A 17,275-nucleotide genomic window follows, 5' to 3' on the forward strand; every position below is an offset into this window, starting at 1 on the left:
AATCGGAGAGGGGATATATTTTGAATAAAATCAAGGGCAAGATCCAATCACAAAAGATGGAGATGAACTACATAACGAGAGTTCAATATATGGAAAAGCAACGATCAAGTACAAATAGCACTATTAGAGGAATCAGTTGGTACAACAATGATGTCTCAAGATTACAAAATGACAATGCAACATCAAAGATTATATTCTCTATGAAGATATATACATTGTACATTTGACAGTAGATGTTGAAATAAAATTATCTTTAAATAATTTGGCTACCCTCTTTTAGGCTCAATCTCTTCCCATTGTTTTCTAACAGAAACGATGTTTCAGCTTTCTTTCAAAGATAATAAAGACCAACCTGGATAAAGCTGCTCTCAACGTGAGTTCCATATCCATAGGTGTATGCCGAGTAGGTCAAAACAAATTATAACATATTATACAATTCCAATAGTTTGTGTGTTCCTCAACCAGTCCCTAAAGCTTGAATTGCAAATTCTATCTTGATAAGAACGAACCCTTTTGAATTTTGGTAAAGCTCAACATCTCCAAGGAGGCTTGACATAGCAATTAGGGATGTAATAGCAGCCTCTATTATACCTGTGAAAAACGAGGACCTCACCCTTTTGCATGAGTTGCATATAAAACAGATGATATAAATGCACTTCCATACACTACACTATGCAAGCCCATATCTCTCACAAGGCATTGGATGTAATCTGCCAATTATAAGATAAATAAGGCTAAGACAAACAGTTTTACACTAAGCAGCTGATATCCCTCACGAGGTATGGATGCAATCTGGTCCATATGAGATTGAAAACGCTAAGAGAAATGGATGCAGAACTATGACAGCCTGGAGTGGCTGACCACATCATTTAAAAGGGAATCAAATTTGAAAATTATTGTAACCTAAATACTTGGGAACCAATTTGAATTCATCTGTATCTGTGTTAGCCAAACCACAATTTCAGGGAGCTGTAGGTAGATGGAATGCATGCTTCAGAATGACCGGTAGTTGAAAAAGAAGCACTTGGAACTTCATGACAATGCTTAGTGAAACTGATCTCATATTACATTACTATCATCTTTATTGTCCATATGCAAACTTTCAAACTAACATGCATCGACAATTGGTTAGCACAGCAACAAATCCCTTTAGATGTGCCAAATCCTTTGAGAGGGGTTTGATGCCCCCCATACTCATTCTGCATGTCTTAAACAAGCATAAATAGCATAATATCTCTCATTTGATGTGGGATAATTCACAACCTGTTCACTTTTGGACTTGCAAACGTAAAGCTCCTTTCATAATTATATAAACAAATATGAATACACTGGTCAAGAACTGTGAGAAATTCGTCTGTGAAAAAGGACAGCCAGAACTTCTCTTATAAGGCATATCCATAACATTATTCTACCATTGAGCTGAAAATTTGACCCCCTCGTCGTCATCAGATGTACCTTTGAAAATAGCAGCCTTCCCACGTTGCTCCAGCAGTTTCAAGGCCCGAATCAATACTACTCTGTCAATCCCAACCAGTTCTGCAACAAAGCATAAGGCAAAAAGAAGGTGAGTATTTAACAATAAAATGGCGGCTTATGCATCTCTTGAACATATTTTCAAGACACTTTAGATCTCTTTCACAGACCTAATGGACATTGAATCTTCCACATTTCCTACATGAAAAAAATCCCCCTCTCCTATCAATCTCCTTATTTGGCTGCTAGGCTGCCAATGCTGCTACTGACACTGGTACTGTGTCTGGATACATGTCCACATAAACTTTTCCATGGTAAGACATTGATTGATGTGGAGTCCACAGGTGGATACACTACGGGCAATGTACGCGTGCATACGTACGTGAGTTTTAAGTGTTGTATCTTGGCCATATACTGTTAGAAGATGAGCCTCATGAGGGTTATTTTCACATCAAAACCATGGTGAGTTGTAATGTGCATAAATTTCATGATCATGCCAAGCAGCAAGCACAACGCCTAATTCTTTGACAAAAGTTGCAGGGACCTTAGTTGGGGGTTCGGTTGATGTTCTTATGATTCAAGAACACACAGTTTCTTTCGTAGAGGCCCAGATCTCCAATCACCAATGGTGGGTCGAAGCGGAGGCATCAATATTTTGTTGACCTTAGCCTTGCACCTGCTCTGTTTGATCGGGAAGAGCTCACTGGAGAACTAGCAGTTTGGGCGGGCCTCATAGTAGATGACCTGAAGATCGGGAACCCAAACTGTGCATGCTTACAAAGAGGACAAGGGACCCTTTTGGCAAAATCTTACGAGTTGCTATTGTGGGAGGCCACTTCAACAACCTACCGTTTACCAAATACAAGCTGGGGAATTTGAGAGGGATCTCCTACAGAACAAGGTCCATGGGAGAAATTTGTATTTGCTAATAGCAATCTACGCCTCCCGGAAAAGTTTAAAGGCTTGAAGGAGCTTTTGCAGGTTACATGACAGCTTACTCGAAAAATCCAAATTCTCCATTTTTTTTCAATGTCTGTAAACTATACGACCTTCAATTTGCTATGATCTAATACCATTATGTGCATATGCAGGTCAACCTGGACAAGGTGAACAGTGACAAGGGGCCCTTGCACAAGATCTCACACCAGAGCACAGGCCCCCGGGATGCTGGGCAGCCTAGTCATGCCGAGCAGAGATGAAGGCTAAAGATTCTGAGATGGTTTGACAAAGGTGAGGAGCTGGAGGACGAGGGGAGGAGGAGCACATCGATAGAGGATCACCCGCATTGGCAGATGTCTACAAATAGGTACCTCTGCTAAGTCCCCATCCATGTAACCACCTTTGGTAGAGCACATGCTAAAAAGACAGGGTTAGGAATAGATGATAGATTCTCTCTAATCATCAAGCTCACCTTCTAGCAATAGACCCAAAAATACTTGGGATCACCCCTGAGATAAAGGCCTAGAATTTCACTCTTGAGACCTGGCTCATAAAAAGAAGCCACAGCATCCCATATGCCTCAAATACACACCTGAGGTGTTATCCTACTACTAGGCTCCATGGCATAACACTAAGGAGTCCATGATCCACAATGATCAATCCTTGATTAATAAGAGCTAAGCCACATAAATAGCGGCAGCCCCTACAACTATATTTAGCAGGGCTTGATTATTCACCCTAGACCTCCCTAAGATGCTAGTTACCGTGCCCCTATCCACAAGGATTATTCTCCCTGGCTACTACCCATTATACCTGAGTGAATGCGTCATCTAAGTTAGGTGTGAACTAAATAGGGCTATTTTCCCTTAAATGAGTATTTAACATTCCTTGCAGGTCCTGCAAGAAATCAACAGCAACCTTTACCTTCACGTTCTTAGAACAAACAGCTTGATCTTGGCTTACACCCAGACGTAAGCATAAAGGGGGTGAGCATTGTGGCTGCATGCGCCTTACTATTACATGCAAACTGGAACCTCCCTCAGCCCATCCGCCCTGCAGCTCCCCCTCTGCCTCAGCCCCTGCCTCAACACACACCCTGTCCGTCCACCTTCTCCGCCCAGTACAAGGAGTTCGTGCAGGCATCCATGTATGATGGATGCTTGGGAGAGGTGTAGACTGGTCTCATGTTGAGCTCTCATGTGCTATAGGTGGGAAACCATTAGTCCCTTCCTTGAAAGCCATCAGTCCCACATTAGATCATACTAGCAGGATTTATTGCCACTCCTCTTCATCTTGATGCAGCTTTCTAGACTTTGGATTTCTTGCAGCATGCCATAGCATATGGTGAGATCACAGCAAGATATGCTTCGTGCATATGTTGCTGCGAGACAGTTTGAGGGGGATCGGTATCTCCTACTGCTTGTGTTAGTTTGGACTGAGAGCAAGAGAGGGGGCAAGCTGGGCTGGGGCAGGAGGGGAGAAGGCAGGATAGGAGCTAGAACTCAAGGAGCTCAGGTTTCCTTAGTTAAAGCTGCAGTCTAGCATCTTGGCAAGGCTTAGAAAATAACTTTCAAGAATGGCAAGACAAAGAGGTTGCCAAAAAGAGGCAAACTCAGTTCTAAAGAAGGATAGCACTGAAGGGAACACTTGAGAAAAGCAGTTTGCATTCTCTTTATCCAAGTTGTGACTGCTTGCGAGACAAAAATGTGTCCACCCCCAATAAACAGTTCTAAGAAGCCTGCTTGGGATCAGGAAATCCATCCACCCACATCAGAGTCACACGATTTCAGCAAGCCACAACTTCGACAAATGTGCCACCTTGTAAGTTTCCCTGATGGCAGCTATGGCACAAACACACATCTACACGAATCTAGAAAACTGCCTGAACCCATAATGGAGGAGCAAAACAATTGTTAACCTCATCCCACAAAACTAAAGAATCAAGTTCATCATGCACAGAAGTTCACACAGAGTGATTAGCCTCTATGACATCCCCACAGACATGATTAACACACAATAATTGGTGTAGACCTCTGAACAAACACATGCTCTCAAAAATGTACACATAAGCCACACACAGGAAGATCAACTTATACAAAGCCTTCATATGAAAGTTTTATCAAAACTCAAAAAAAGACATACTCAGTTCTGACAAAGAGTAACTTAGGAGAAGACAATTCAACAAGCAATCCACCTTCTCCTATCCAGCCTACAATACCTTGTGACAACAATATTAACCAACTTCTGTTAACCAGCTTTTGTCTCTCCCAAACAAGCAATTCTAAGCAAAGGGTTTAGAAAAGATAGCCTATAGGCAAAAAAATTAACCAATATCGAGAGGCTGCAACTTGCATGAAAATCTCACATGGTGATATCTGGATGGTTCCACAAACATACCTCAATTTATCATGTAAAACCAAGATAAACTGTACAATTTTTAACCTCATGGTTGTCACTGAAAGTTGAAAAACATCAGTTCCATCATGCATAGCCTGGACAAACTACTATGGCATCCACCCTGATGTCTTCAAGGTCATTGACAAGCCCAAACATTGTGCGAACATATGCTCCCATATTTGCACAGATGTCCAACACCAACAATTGATACGAACTTTTTATACTAAGTTCCTAATAAAACTCCAAGGGCAAAAAGTAGATGCCATCATTGCAAAGGCCAGCACTTACGAAGCAGGTTGATAATAAAGTAGTCCACATTCTCTCCAAGCACAACTGCTTGTGAAGACTAGCATAATTTCTTAAGGCTCTGTCCACCCATAGAATTCTAAGAAATATGTATTAAAAAAGGATATGAGATCTGCATGGCAGCTAACACAGTAAAAACCTGTATCAGGAAAGTTTGGGAACAAACTCATCATCTAGAAGCAAAGCAAACAATGCAGCTTTCAAGTTCATGCTAGTCAGTCACAATTAAAACCTATGAATATCACAGCAATCAACAATGACATGCCATCAGCACCCAACAATGGTGTAGACCATTGTCTTTACTATAGGCATTGTCACATGTATACATGGCATGATGAAATAACATGTGGCAATGCATATCTGAAAGACAAGTACCCTTGAATAATTAAATATAAGCTCACCAACACACAAACATCCATTTCTCTTACAGCAAGGCAAACAAAACTTCCCAATATACATGCAAGTTCCTACCACTGCCAAAGTGTACTTTTCCAGGATTGGGCAGGCACAATACCTGTTTCACGAGTATCATCACCAGAACGAATCTCTTCAATTGTCATCACGCCATCTTCCATCCCATGTTCCCGAACCTGCAATACTCGAAAAAAAAGGGCACGAAACTGTTTCTATAAATACCAAACATCATCCTGGACAAAGCATAATCATTAAACTACATTCGTGACTATGCAAAATTCATCAAGCATTATACACATGCCAAGGAGAAACAACAAATTAGCAATCTGCAAAACTCAAGGAAGCAGGTCAAAAAATGACCGAAAAAGGTCCTCCTCATACCAGAATCTATGTGTTCTTTCCACCTGAGAACACATAGATTCCAGTATTAGGAGGACCTTTTTCGTTCATATAGTGACCTGCATCCTTGAGTTTTGACAATTGCTATTTGCAGATTGGTAACAAATTATGCGAGGCCTTCTTACACAGCTATATGATGGACTTAAAACAGATATGTATCTTGCTAAAGAACACCTGGAAGTTTCCAGACAGGTCTCCTTATTACTGGCAAGTATTGCAGGAACAGATTGGCACTTACCTAGTTTGTATGCGTAAATATGGTGCACAGTTTAAGAATTTTTCTACCAGCCATTTTGGTTGTGCTACCAGCCATTTTGGTTTCTCTACCAGCCATTTTGGTTCAGCTGATGCAGATGTAATAACTTCATAGAATCTTTCTTATTAATACAAACCATCTTTTCTCCTCTGTGTGCTCAGTGCCTTTAAGGACAATCATATTAAATGATAGCATGAATGATCCATTTAATTCTCTCTTTTGGGAGGGCGATAGTAAAAGATGCTGTCCTAATTGCACGCAATGCTGAATAGTAGCCCATATGAGCTTCAAAGTAAACCATCTGAGCATGATGTACCAGATAAGGATCTGCCTTGCAATCGCACCATTTGCTAGTCTATGCTCAAACTTGTCAAGAAGTTTGTAACCGTCTAGGCTTCATTGACTACATTTCGTATGAGCGTCTAAGAAGCAATTAACTCTGACCAAACTCATGTTTGAAGTTTCCTGGATTTCTGTTACGTCATCCATAATCACAGAAGGATCACAACATGGTTATGGCAAGGTGGGAAACCAGGAGGGCTTGACAATGCAACGGTGGACACAATAACTAATGCCTAGGAATATGTAGGCCTGTTATTAGAGTGGGGTACCAAGAAAGGATAAAAGATTAAGGTCCTTTGAAGGAAACTTGGCATTCTAGGAGGATTATCAGTTTAAAGTAATGCCATTTGATTTAACTAATGCCAGCAACTTTTATGACACTTATGATGAGGCCATATTTAGGAAAATTTTCTGCAATATTTTTAGATGATATCCTAATCTTTAGTAAAACGAGGAAAAAGCATTTGGAACATTTGAGGAAAGTGTTCCAATTGCTGCGAGATAATTCTCTATTTTGCAAAAGAATCCAATGTGAATTCTTTGCAAAAGAAGTGAAGTACTTGGGACATATTATATCCCAAGAAGAGATTCGCATGGATCTCGAAAAAGTAAGGGCCATTGGCCACATCCTACAAACCTACAAGAATTGCAAACATTCTTAGGTTTGCCTGGGTTTTATAGGAGATTCATCCAAGACTATCCTAAGATTGATGTTCCGATGACGGACCGGCTTAAGGAGGTGGGATGAACTTCAAAAGAATAGCTTTAAGAAATTAAAAGTGGCTATGGCGTTTGCTCCCGTCTTAAAGGTAGTGGATCCCAATGAACCATTCGTGGTTGAAACAGACACTAGTGATTTTGCTATTGGGGCAGTATTTTTACAAAAGGGTCAACCAGTGCCTTTTGAAAGCAAAAAGTTAGACCGTGCCCAACGAAATTACTCGGCATATAAGAAGGAACTGTATGCTATAGTTTAAGCTTTGAAGAAATTGAGGCACTATTTGTATGGTGCCAAATTTGATATCATTTTGTATCAAGAAAGCATTAATTGCATTTGTAATCAGCCAAAGCTTAAAGAAAGAAAAGCTAGATGGGCTGAAATAATGCAAGAGTTTGATATCCAATTGACATATCGGAAGGGGAAGTTCAATGTGATAGTAGAATCCCTAAGCCGAATGCCAATTGTTAATGAATTGAGTTTTACCCAATTTCAAAACGATTTCCTAGAGTCCTTAAAAGAAAAATGTGAGTTTGATCCTCACTTTTTTGAAATATGGAAAGCAATTGAGAAGAAGGATCCAACTAATCGAGGAGCTTTCACTAAGAAGTCACATGGAAATGGTAACACATCACAAGTTGGTAATAGATAAGGACGTCCAACGTCATGATAAGAAATATTAATAATCCATGATTAGTAGACATTAGAACATTATTATATATTATACGCCAATAGTGTAATATGTATCTGTATCTATGATGGACACTAATCGATTTGTTATGGTGGTGGATCATCTCAGTAGAAAGAACTAGTCGAGCTGGAGCCACTGCTTCAAACAGCATCAAATTTAGCCATGTGACACTTATTCTACTAATTAAAAATGTGCAAACACGTGTCTAGATCCTAGGGGCAATAGGAAGGAAAGGGTGCATTAAGGTGCATTGAATGGTAGATGCATGGGTCATAGGCTAAGGGTAGGTGTAAATGGGAAGATGGAACTTGAGTGATCTCAAGGGACATTAATGAAAGGGTATCACCTTTCATTGTGAATCTCACGTAACATTCTCTCTATTCACCTTGCATTCATTCGCCATCTCTCACATACCTTGCATGTAGGTCGAAAAGAGAAACAAGTACTCTCACAAGGACACTCTTCCCCATTAGAGGGCCAATTGGCATTCAAATTCTACATGCATTTCACACATTCCCATTCTCGAGAAGTCTGGTTCTTCACATCCAAGATTATGTATTGAAGTGCCAAAAATGCCAGGTCCATAAGGTTGAACGCCTTAAGGTAGGAGGTCTCCTACACCCATTGGAGATTCCATCTGGCAAATGGTATCTCCATGGAATTTATTGTTGGATTGGGCACAACTCTATGTGGGTAATTGTGAATCGATTGACCAAGATGACTCCCTTTATTCCAACCAATGAAGAGGTAAAAACTCCAAAATTAGCTAGGCTATTTGTAGAGCATATTTATAAATTGTATGGGCTACCAGCGGGAATTGTTAATGACCAGGATAGCAAGGTTAACAGTTGGAGGGTTGTGTTTATGAGGTTGGAAACTTCTTTGAATATGAGCACCGCGGATCATCCACAAAAAGAAAGAAAGACAGAAGAAAATTTATTAAAGTCTGCTACAGACCGATGGGTCTATCTAACATGCAACGGTAATCTGATCGTGTAATTCATAGCAAGACCACCTTTAAACCTTTAGCGAGGAATTAGTGTTGTACACCATAGAGAGAGAAAGGAGATGAGGGTAGAGAGAGAGTAGAGTCGACAACCGATTTGTGCCCACTGAGGACCCCCTTCCCCAATCAAGGGAGAATTTGCTTTATACTTGGAGAACTGAGAATACAAAGAACACTCTTCGAAAGAGCACAGAACGCACTTCTGAAGAGCTCACTATGCACACATAGAGCAGACCCAAAGTCCTGAGAGGTAACACCGATCAATACCGGCAGGGTTACGATGCTTCAGCTTTGGCGATGTGGCTTTTCAAGGACTCCATAATCTCTGCCATTGATTCGGTGTGGTTTTGTTGGCTTCAAGAGATGGAGACACCATCCAGGTGAGGAGTGATGTAAAACGCCGTCCAAATGCCGCTTCATAAGGTGTGCGACCAATACTCGAAGAATAGGTATCGTTCAGAATGGCCTGCACAAGAGGAAGAAACTGCTCTCACTTTCCATGAGCATCATGACAATATGCTTTCAAAATATCAAATGCCATACCATTATAATTTTCCGTCTCGCCGTTCAATTGCGGATGGAAAACGTTGAACATCTGCAGCTTAGTATCAAAATTATCAAACAAGACTCACTAAAAGTTAGATGTAAACTTGGAGTCCCTGTCGGATGTGATGGTCTTTGGCAACCCTCCAATGGGATACCAATACTTGATAAACAAACGAGCTACATCTTCAGCACAGACCGTTTGTTTGCAAAGAATAAGCATACAATATTTACTAAAGTAACAAACAATAGTAAGATATTGAGTATTACGCATACCTGCAGATGCTGGAAGTGGCCCCACGAAATCCATACCTATGTCCTGAAAAGGACCATCGGGGATTGGCAATGGCATAAGCCTGCCTGCCGCTTTCTTGTGGAAAGCCTTGACCTTTTGGCATATCTAGCAATTCTGAACATAGCCGTATATGTCCTTCCGCATCTTTGGCCAATAGAAATAGTGCTCTAACTTCTCCAAAGTCTCGTTAATACCTCTGTGACCACCGGTAAGGACGTCATGGACATCATGAAGAAGCAACTGCCGTTTGTCTTTGAGTACACATAATCTTTTCTTATAGAAAAGCCAACCGTTCTCTAATGAGTAAAATGGCCTGGAGCAAAAGCGTCGTGGCTAACTGAAACTGCGTGCCAAACTCTGCTGCCTCCGCATACTGTGCCTTCATGCTATCAAGCGTCGAGTACAGTGGCTTGCTCAATGGTCTGGATGAAACCTTTCCGATTAAGAGTGACGCAACAAGGTTGTTTTTGCCAAGAACGTACTCGATCACTTTCCCAAACTACTAGAATATCTGGCTCCACCGTTGTTGCCGATCGCTCCATTGCACGCTAGGCATTTTCTGAAGCCACTTAAGGGCTTGGTGATCTATCTTAACCGTGAAAGTCCATCCATATAAGAAAGGCTTCCAATGTTTTAATGCCTGGATGACACCGAGGAGCTCTCTATCATAAACTGAATAGTTCTTTTCGGCATCGTTAAGCTTTCTGCTATAATGTGCCACGGGCCTATCTTCTTGCTGTAAAACTGCCCCGATGGTGACATTGCTAGCGTCTATGATTATAAAAAATGGATCATCCCAAGAGGCGATCTTCATAATCGGTGCTGTCGTGGCCAACCGTTGCAAGTCATGAAAGGCCTGCAAAGCTTTGCCTGTGACTTGAACTGTGTGTCTTTAAGCCCTTGAGTAAATCTGTAAGAGGGGATGCGTGTGTCGAGAAACCATCCATGTGTGAGCTGTATGCTTGAAACAAACCACAAAGGATCGGATCCGTGAGCCGTCATGGGGACAACCCAACTTGTAATAGCTTGAATCTTCTCTGGGTCCAATCGAATCCCTTGAGCACTCCAAATACTAAATTTCCTGCAAGCCGAATTCACTTTTCTTTGCTTTGAGGTATAGCTAGTTATCACATAATAACTGAAGGGCACATCGCACATCCTTAATATGATGCTCGACTGTAGCGGAAAAAATAAGGATATCATCGAGAAAGATGAACAGTCACTTCCCAATATACTCTGCAAATACCCGTGACATCATCTTGTTGAATGTTGGTGGTGCATTCTTCAGACCAAAGGGCATTACAACGAGCGACTAAGAAGGTCTAATAAACCCTGCGAGCAGTAATTGAGATAATTGCTACTCTGACTCCCCCTCCATAGACTTCGAAAATCGATACGGGAACTTACTTGGAGGTGTCGAGTCCGAAAGTAGATTTATGCGATGGTCTTCCGGTCGTTTGGTGTTGGGGTAAAGGCACTATGGCCACCCAAGTACAGTTAGTACACTTAAGTACAGTTAGTACTTTTATTTGTTAAGTACACTAAGTACAGTGTACTTAGTGTTATAACCTTATCCTTATAAAAGGTTGACTGTGTGCTTGGGGAGGTACACACATACTTTCAATTATCCCCACACTCCTTGTGTCCTTGTGTGTGTGTCGGTGTGCTCTCTTCCTACTCAGCTCACTCTCTCTCATCCTCTCAACTGGTATCAGAGCTGGAGCAAGCACATTCTCCCTCCCACTCGTCTTCTTCAGTTGCAGCTTCAGTTGTAGCTCATTTTTTTGTTCGCGACATTGCCCAAACGTGGGTCTTAGCAAGTTGGAGCAGCAGCAGCACACAGAGAAGAAGAAGGAGCAGCAAGCTTCAAGGAGAAGCAGCAGCAGCATTTGCTACTGCATCACGCAAGGAGCAACATCAAGCTACTCCAGCAGCGCCAGCAGCTGCTAGCGCTGCCAGTGCCACCAGCGTCGCCTGCAAGCGACTCCAGCAGCAGCGGCGCCACCAACGTCGCTAGCCAGGCGACGCCAGTAGAAGCGGCGCCACCGTCGCCAGCCAGGCGACGCCAGTAGAAGCGGCACCACCAGTGTCGCCAGCCAGGCGGCGCCAGCAGCTCCGCCACCAGCGCCAGCTGAGCTACCAGCTCCAAATTTTGGCGCCAGTACAGGTGCAATTTCTGAGCTCATCGTGAGCATTGTTGGTCAAATGCACTCTCAGTACGTAGATCTACTGTTTATGCCTACTGTGTGAGAGAAAATCTCAACATTGAACTGCAGAATCAAGGGGCTTTTGTAGCCACAGCCAAGCATTGGCTTGTATACGCATGTGTTTGCATTTATCCTCCTGTTTGGAGTTGATTCTTGCAGGATTTGGATGCATTTTGTGACCTACGGGACAATGGAAGATGCATATAGTACACTAAGTACTACATTGTAGAATTGAGCACTGATTGTGCAAGATAAATTGGGGATTTTGCAATTGGAATGCATATCAGTGGTGGGGAAGCAACTAAATGCCTTACAGTGATCAGTGAAGCGGTACATGCACTAAATTCTCAGAATTTTGCTTCCAGTCAAGGGGCTTTTGCCTAATTCTTGTTCTACAGTGTTACACAGTTTTAGGGGCAACTGGAAGCTTGATGTTGACAGTTTTGAACAGTTAAACAGTCAATTTACTGAAGTACAGAGTGCACAAACTACTGCGGTTTTTTACTGTAATAGCAGGGCAGATGCTGTTGAAAATCAGGGTACTGCTGGATTGTACAACAGAGCATTTATTGATGCATACAGTTCTGCTGTTCTGAATCTGCAGCAAGCAGTAAACAGTCAGAATTCTCTGATTAAGTGGGAGAAAAGTTGCAGGTGCAGGTCCTGTTTTTCATTGCAGGAATTTTTTTTTTTTTTTTTGAGCACAGTACAAGTGCCTGTGTGCACTTTGTTTGCAAGGAGTCAGGCACCCAAGTGTGGGTTATATTTCTTGCTGATTGTAATGGCTTCATCCTCGGAATCTTCTCTTCTCAATATTAAAAAGTTGCAGGGTGCTGCTAACTACCCAATGTGGAAAAAGATGGTCCTGAATGTGCTAATTCTCAGGCAGTTTCATGCTCCTATTATACACAAAGGTGTGAAGCCCAGTGGCACAACTGATGATGCTTGGACACTAGCTGATCTGTCAGCAAAGTCCATAATTGAATTGTCACTCCATGAGAGTGTTGTTTGGAATGTGGATGGTGAAAAAACAGCCTGGGGTGTGTGGAAAAAGCTACAGGACACATATGAGCAGCAAAGTGTAGCCACAAAGATATATTGGTTGCGCAAGTTCTTCAATCTGAAGATGAAGGAAGGGACCTCCATGGATGCACATCTCAATGAGTTTAATTCAATTGTCACTCAACTTGCAAATCAAAAGTATGTGGTGGATGAGGAAACCAAGGGTATGGCACTCTTGATCTCTCTTCCTGAAAGTTGGGATACATTCACCACAGCTGTAACAAATGCAAATACTTTCATAAGTTTTTCAGATATCACACGGTTGATTTTGCAAGAAGAGCAGAAGCTGAAAGCTCAAGATGCAGTAAAGCCTAACAATGCCTTAAATGCAAGGGGGAGAAGTCAGCAAAGAGGCAAATCTCAGGAAAGGGGAAAAGGGAGGAGCAAGTCCCGCTCCAACAAAGATGTTGAGTGCTACTACTGTGGCAAAAAGGGACATACCAAAAAGCAGTGCTTTAAACTGAAAAATGATAAGAGAGACAAAGCCAAAAACACTGATGCGTCAAATGCAAAGGCAATTGTACCAGTAAGCAATGGCAAGAGCAGTGTGAAGATTGAAGAGCTTCATTCTACACACGGTTATGACAGTGAGGGAGAGGTTCTATTTCTCTCTACTTTGGATGCTCATTCTCTCCATGCAGGAAATTTTGCAGACATGCACTCTTGGATCATTGACTCAGGTGCCTCATTCCATGTTACACCTTACAAAGAATTGCTTGTAAGGTATGCAGCAGGCAGTAATGGAGTCGTTTTTCTAGGGGATAATCATGCATGCAGTATTGTCGGTGTTGGAGATGTCAAGCTTGTATTTGCTGATGGTACTCAGCTTATGCTTCACAATGTCAGGCATGTACCTGAAGTCAAGAAAAATCTGATTTCTACTGGCATGTTGGATGACGAAGGTTTTGTGACCAGCTTTGGTCATGGTTTCTGGAAGGTCACCAAAGGTGCCCTGGTTGTTGCCAGAGGCTCTAAGGTTGACACAATGTATACTCTCCATGCTAAAGTATGTAATCATGCTGATATTCATGCCACCGAGCTGCCGAATATTTCTATGTGGCATAGCCGGATGGGACATATGAGCATAAGTGGAATGGAGCAATTGGCTCGCCTTGGCTACACCGTCTCTTAAATTTTCTGATTTAAAGTTTTGTGAGCACTGCATATATGGTAGACAGTTACAGTGTCCTCATAAAAGGAGATTAGGACATAAAAATGCTCAACTTGAGCTTGTGCATACAGACGTGTGTGAGATGCCTAGTCCTTCACTTGGAGGTGCACGGTACTTTGTCACATTTATAGATGATTCCACAAGGAAGGTGTGGGTGTATCCTCTTCGATTGAAGAGTGATGTCTTTCCAGTGTTCCAGAAATGGCTTGCTATGGTTGAGAACCAAACAGGCAGAACACTGAAGGCTTTGCGGTTAGATAACGGTGGGGAGTATATGTCTAATGCATTCAATGCATTTTGTGATGCTAGAGGTATTAAAAGAGAACTCACTGCTCCTTACAGTCCAGTGCAAAACGGCACTGCAGAGCGTATGAATAGAACCATACAGGAAAAGTCCCGCTCTATGATGTCACATGCTGCTTTACCTCATGGATTTTGGGCTGAGGCTGTAAAAACAGCAGTACACCTCATCAATAGGTCACCAAATAAAAGACTAGATGGCAGAGTGCCAGAGGAGCTTTGGACAGGAAAACCTCCTTCCTATAAGCACTTGAGGGTCTTTGGCTGCACTGCATACGTGCATATACGCAGAGAAGATCGCAGCAAGCTTGATCCTAAGTCTCTTAAATGCATTTTTCTTGGATATGGTGACAGTGGTGAGATGGGTTACCGCCTATGGGATCCTGTGAATAAGAAGCTAATACGCAGCAATGATGTCTTATTTGATAAGTCATGTATGTTTAAGGCAGCAGATAAGCCTTCTGATGCTTCAGAGGTTGACATTGATGACTCAGGACATCCTGTACAATTCAGGCAAGCTGCGAATCAGCCACAACAGCAGCGTAATCAGCCAATGCATGATGCTGCAGCAGGTCCAAATGGACAGCCCACAGTGGCGGAAGATGTACTACGGGACATGCCACCTTTGGAAGACCTCCCATGCATAATTCTGCAGCCTGATCTACTGGAACAGCCACCTGTTTTAGGTGAGCAGCAAGTTGGACAGCAAGACCAATGGGTTCGAAGGTCCACTCGACAAATGAAACCGCCAGACAGATTTGTTCCAGGAGCAGATTTTATTATGCTTACAGACTGTGGAGAACCTTCCTCTTACAAGGAAGCCGTGCAAATGCATGATAAAAGGCTATGGGAACTAGCCATGAAGTTTGAAATGGACAGTCTCCATAAAAATGGTACTTGGGAATTGGTGCAATTGCCTAAAGGCATGAAAGTACTGCCATGCAAGTGGGTGTATAGATTGAAAGTCACACTTGGAGCTAAGCCAAGGTATAAAGCCATGTTGGTTGCCAAGGGCTTTAAGCAGGAGTATGGTGTCGATTTTGATGAGATCTTTTCTCCAGTGGTTAAGATGACCACACTCAGGATTGTACTTGCTTTGGTTGCATGTGAGAATTTGGAATTATGCCAAATGGATGTGAAGACAGCCTTTCTTCACGGTGATCTTCATGAGGAGATCTACATGCAGCAGCCAGAAGGATTTGCAATCAAGGGCAAGGAGTCACTTGTATGCAAGCTTAAAAAGAGCCTTTACGGGCTGAAACAGGCACCAAGGGAATGGTATAAGAAATTTGATACCTTCATGAAGTCCCAAGGTTTCAGGAGAAGTGATGACGATCACTGCTTATATACCAAAAGGGCTGCAAATGGCAGCTTAATCATTCTCATTTTATATGTGGATGACATGCTTATTGCTGGTAAAGCTCGTAAGGAGCTTGATGACCTTAAGAAAAGATTGCATGAAACCTTTGATATGAAGGACCTTGGTGATGCAAATCACATACTGGGAATGCGGATACGGAGAGACAGGGGACAGCGTTTGTTGTATTTGTCTCAGACCAAATATAATGGCAAAGTATTGCACAGGTTTCATATGGAGGGGGGGAAGACCCTTAGTTCTCCATTGCCTCCATATGTGAAACTCAGTGCAATGGACAGCCCACACTCAGATGCTGATAGGGCTGAAATGGCCAAGATTCCGTATGCTTCAACTTGTGGCAGTCTCATGTATGCCATGGTTGCCACCACACCTGATATTGCGTTTGCAGTGGGAGTGGTTAGCAGATATATGGCAAATCCAGGCAAGAAGCATTGGAATGCAGTGAAAGGTATCATGAGATACCTGAAGGGCACACAGGATTTGTGCATATGCTTTGGCAAGCGAGATGCAAAGGTGCATGGTTATGTGGATTCAGATTTTGCTGGTCATCCAGATAACCGGAAGTCTACTACCGGTTATGTTTATACATTCACTGGAGGTGCAGTGTCATGGATGTCAAGGATGCAGCAGTGCATAGCCTTGTCTACCACGGAAGCTGAATATATTTGCAGCCACAGAGGCATGCAAGGAGGCCTTATGGTTATCTCGGCTAGTGGGAGACTTGGGCATTACAGGTGATATTCCATTGTTGCATTGTGACAGTCAGAGTGCTATTCAGTTGGCACACAATCCTGTCTTTCATGCAAAGACAAAACACATTGATGTGAAGTATCACTTCATCAGGGAGGTAATAGATGATAAGCTGATTCAGCTTGTCAAGATTCACACAGATGATAATCCAGCAGATTTGTTGACAAAAGGCTTGCCTGCAGAGCGGTTTGCACATTGCCGACAGTTGATGGGTATAGGTTGAGCCTCATTTATTTTTACTTGAGGGCATATTGCCTTTAAGTGGGAGGTTGTTGGGGTAAAGGCACTATGGCCACCCAAGTACAGTTAGTACACTTAAGTACAGTTAGTACTTTTATTTGTTAAGTACACTAAGTACAGTGTACTTAGTGTTATAACCTTATCCTTATAAAAGGTTGACTGTGTGCTTGGGAAGGTACACACATACTTTCAATTATCCCCACACTCCTTGTGTCCTTGTGTGTGTGTCGGTGTGCTCTCTTCCTACTCAGCTCACTCTCTCTCATCCTCTCATTTGGGAGGAAGCTGAGATGGCAAATCATCCTGGAGCATGATGTCTTGGAACTCTTGGAGTAGATCCACCATTGCTTGCTCCATCAGAAAAGCAGCTTGAACTGCAATGATTTGG

General features: G+C 42.4%; 1 protein-coding gene across 3 annotated transcripts in view; it reads right to left on the reverse strand.

Annotated features, from left to right (window-relative positions):
* Nucleotides 1-258: 258 nt before the first annotated feature.
* The window catches only part of VPS25 (E2F/DP family winged-helix DNA-binding domain-containing protein), a 28,504-nt gene continuing 11,487 nt past the window's right edge, over nt 259-17,275 (reverse strand). Inside the window, exons 6-8 of one of the 3 annotated variants that reach the window (XM_087395053.1) lie at nt 5,630-5,705; nt 1,456-1,536; nt 259-591 (exon numbers count right to left, since the gene is read on the reverse strand). In XM_087395053.1, coding sequence (XP_087251179.1) covers nt 458-591; nt 1,456-1,536; nt 5,630-5,705 — 291 coding nt within the window. In that variant the 3' untranslated portion in view covers nt 259-457. Of the gene's footprint in view, nt 592-1,238; nt 1,537-5,629; nt 5,706-17,275 lie in introns of those variants that run through there. The other 2 variants (XM_087395049.1, XM_087395058.1) reach the window with 2 other exon arrangements.

Source organism: Dipteris shenzhenensis, chromosome 2, assembly GCF_047967505.1.
Source record: "Dipteris shenzhenensis isolate YYH24624 ecotype China chromosome 2, Dip_SZ_1.0, whole genome shotgun sequence".
Taxonomy (NCBI): domain Eukaryota; kingdom Viridiplantae; phylum Streptophyta; class Polypodiopsida; order Gleicheniales; family Dipteridaceae; genus Dipteris; species Dipteris shenzhenensis.